The sequence below is a fragment of the Pteropus alecto genome, unplaced genomic scaffold (genome assembly GCF_000325575.1).
Source record: "Pteropus alecto unplaced genomic scaffold, ASM32557v1 scaffold194, whole genome shotgun sequence".
NCBI classification, from domain to species: domain Eukaryota; kingdom Metazoa; phylum Chordata; class Mammalia; order Chiroptera; family Pteropodidae; genus Pteropus; species Pteropus alecto.
In genome coordinates this window covers 1,152,405-1,154,654 of record NW_006436281.1, presented here as the reverse complement: position 1 = coordinate 1,154,654, position 2,250 = coordinate 1,152,405, and the positions used below count along the sequence as shown (strand labels likewise).

At 58.4% G+C, this 2,250-nt stretch overlaps 1 protein-coding gene across 1 annotated transcript in view; it reads right to left on the bottom strand.

Annotated features, from left to right (window-relative positions):
- Window positions 1–253: 253 nt before the first annotated feature.
- Window positions 254–2,250, bottom strand: part of BLOC1S3 (biogenesis of lysosomal organelles complex 1 subunit 3) — a 2,388-nt gene continuing 391 nt past the window's right edge. The window contains 2 exon segments of the mRNA XM_015589262.2: window positions 254–1,747; window positions 1,750–2,119. Of these exon segments, the coding sequence (XP_015444748.2) occupies window positions 1,605–1,747; window positions 1,750–2,110 (504 nt within the window). The 5' untranslated portion in view covers window positions 2,111–2,119 and the 3' untranslated portion in view covers window positions 254–1,604.

Sequence of the window (2,250 nt, the reverse complement as noted above, 5' to 3'; positions counted from 1 at the left end):
AGGTTATGTTCCCTTCTCACGGCCTTTGCTTATGCTATTTCTCCTGCCTACAACTCTTCTGCACCCCATTCCAGTTTCACCTAGTTAGACCTTTAGGGTTCAGCTCAACATCACGCATCACTTCCTCAGCAAAGCTATCTGACCAGCCGGATGTTACGCCCTCGCAAAACTCCTGTACTTCTTCATGGCACTAATCATAGTGCCGGAAAAATTATAGCTAAACTATAAATCATAACTATTAAAACTATCCATGTATTTATGAGAATATTTTATTAATGTCTGTCTCCCCCAGGGGACTGTGAGCTCTGTGAGGGCCCAGACTGGCTGCTGCACCCCCAGTGAAGTCACCAACTAACCCGCATCCCCGCCCTTAGCAGGGGAGACAAGAGGAACTGACCATATCAGTAAATGTTTTGCATTTTAATGAGTCTGCCATAGAGCATGCTTCCCCACCTCTCCATCCTGGGGGCTCAGATTTCAGCTTCAGGTTGGGATAAAAGAATGGGGAGGGGAATAAATGTGAATGGGACCGAGGGGCTAGAGCTGGGACCAGAAGGAGCAGGTGAGAAGGGGCACAAAAAAGGAACTGACCCCAGACCCTGAGCTGAGCCAGAAATCTAAGTCCTCTTAGCATCCTGGAGTCAACACAATGAGCAAACACCATGCCTGTGGTCCTCATCCACAGTGGTGTCACATTGCGCCCAAAGTGCCGGGGCAGGCTGTATTGGGCCCTAAGTGACTGAATGTTGCCACTGCCTGGAGAGTCAGAGAGGCCAATCTTGTATCGGGAGCTTGGGCACAGAGTGCCACCCTGGCCTGGAGGGTGTGGAGGACACACCTACTTGGGTCTGGAGCGATGCCATCTTGGGCGTGGAGAGTGGGGAGGAGGACCCCCTGGGTCAGGAGGGGGTCCCCATCTTGGGCCTCATGAAGGAAACCCGTATGGGGCCTCCGGAGCCCAGAATCAGGCAGGTAGTATAAGCAGGATGGGAAAAGCAAAAATAGTCAAAACCAATCCTACGGGTACAACTGGACCCAGGAAATGAGACCAAGCCTGGAGGAAAAGAAGCCAGGAGATGGCAGAGCAAGGACTAGAACCAGGAGACAGAACCAGGGCCAAGCCTGGGGAGCAGAAAAAGGGCTCAGCCTAAGGGGATGAAATTCCAGAAATGTAGCTGGGACCAGAGGTGGAGCTAAGGAGTGATGGAACGTGCTAGGGAATCTGCGCCAGATTCTGGGGCTCCCGTGGGAATAAGCAGCATCAGCCCCTGGGAGCAGAAACCAAATTCGGGAAGGCAGAACGCAAGGAAAGATGGGGCACAGTGAGCCCCCAGGATAGAGACAGATCAAGGAGTGGCCAATTACCCAGGGGCTGAAGCCAAGCCTCAGACACAGGCTAGGAATCAGTGGGCAGGGGCAGGACCACCAGGAGGAACCAGAAGCAAGGGGCGGGGCTGAGCACCATCACCCCCTCCGCCCCGCCTCCACACACTGCATAATCCAGGGGTTGGAGTTAGACCTGAGGGTGACATCAAGACGGGAAGTGGGGGGAATATATAGGATACAGAACCAGGTCCCAGAGTCAGGAGAGGAGTGGGTCATGGTTAGGCCCGCGGTCCCGGGTCTTGCTCAGGCTCAGTTCCTGGTACGCCGCGGATGTCGGGCAGCAGGCGGCAGCTGGCCACGATGTCCAGGCGCTCGGCCAGCGCGCAGAGGTCCCCCCGCGCCAGGCGCACGCTTTTTTTTTGTCGTGGTCCAGCCGCGCCTGGCTCTCGGCCAGCCGGAGCTGCAGCAGCGAGCGCGCGGGGGCGGGCGCCGGGGCCTCCTCCGCGCCCCAGGCCTCCCCGGCCGTTTCCCGCTGCACCACAAGCGGAGGCAAGTCCCTGGGCGCGGCCGTAGGTTCCGGCTCCGGGTCCGAGTCGGTCTCTGCGGCTTCCCCAGCCACCCGTAGTCCTGTTGGGCGGCCGCGCGTCGGGCCCGAGGGACCCAGGTACAGCTCCTCCTCCTCGGACGAGGACGCAGAGAGTTCCGAGTCCGTTTCGGCCGCCTCCCCTCGTACCACCGTCTCGGGCCTTCGGGGCGGCCTCCGCCGACGACCCTGGGACGCCATGGCGCCGAGCTAGGGAGAAGGGACGGCGTGAGACGCGGGCGCCCAGCGGAGGTTCAAATATGCAGGTTCTGGATTCCCAGCCCACTGACTTAGCGATTTAGGACTATCTGCTTCCCCTGCCCGAGCCTGTCCTCTTCGGT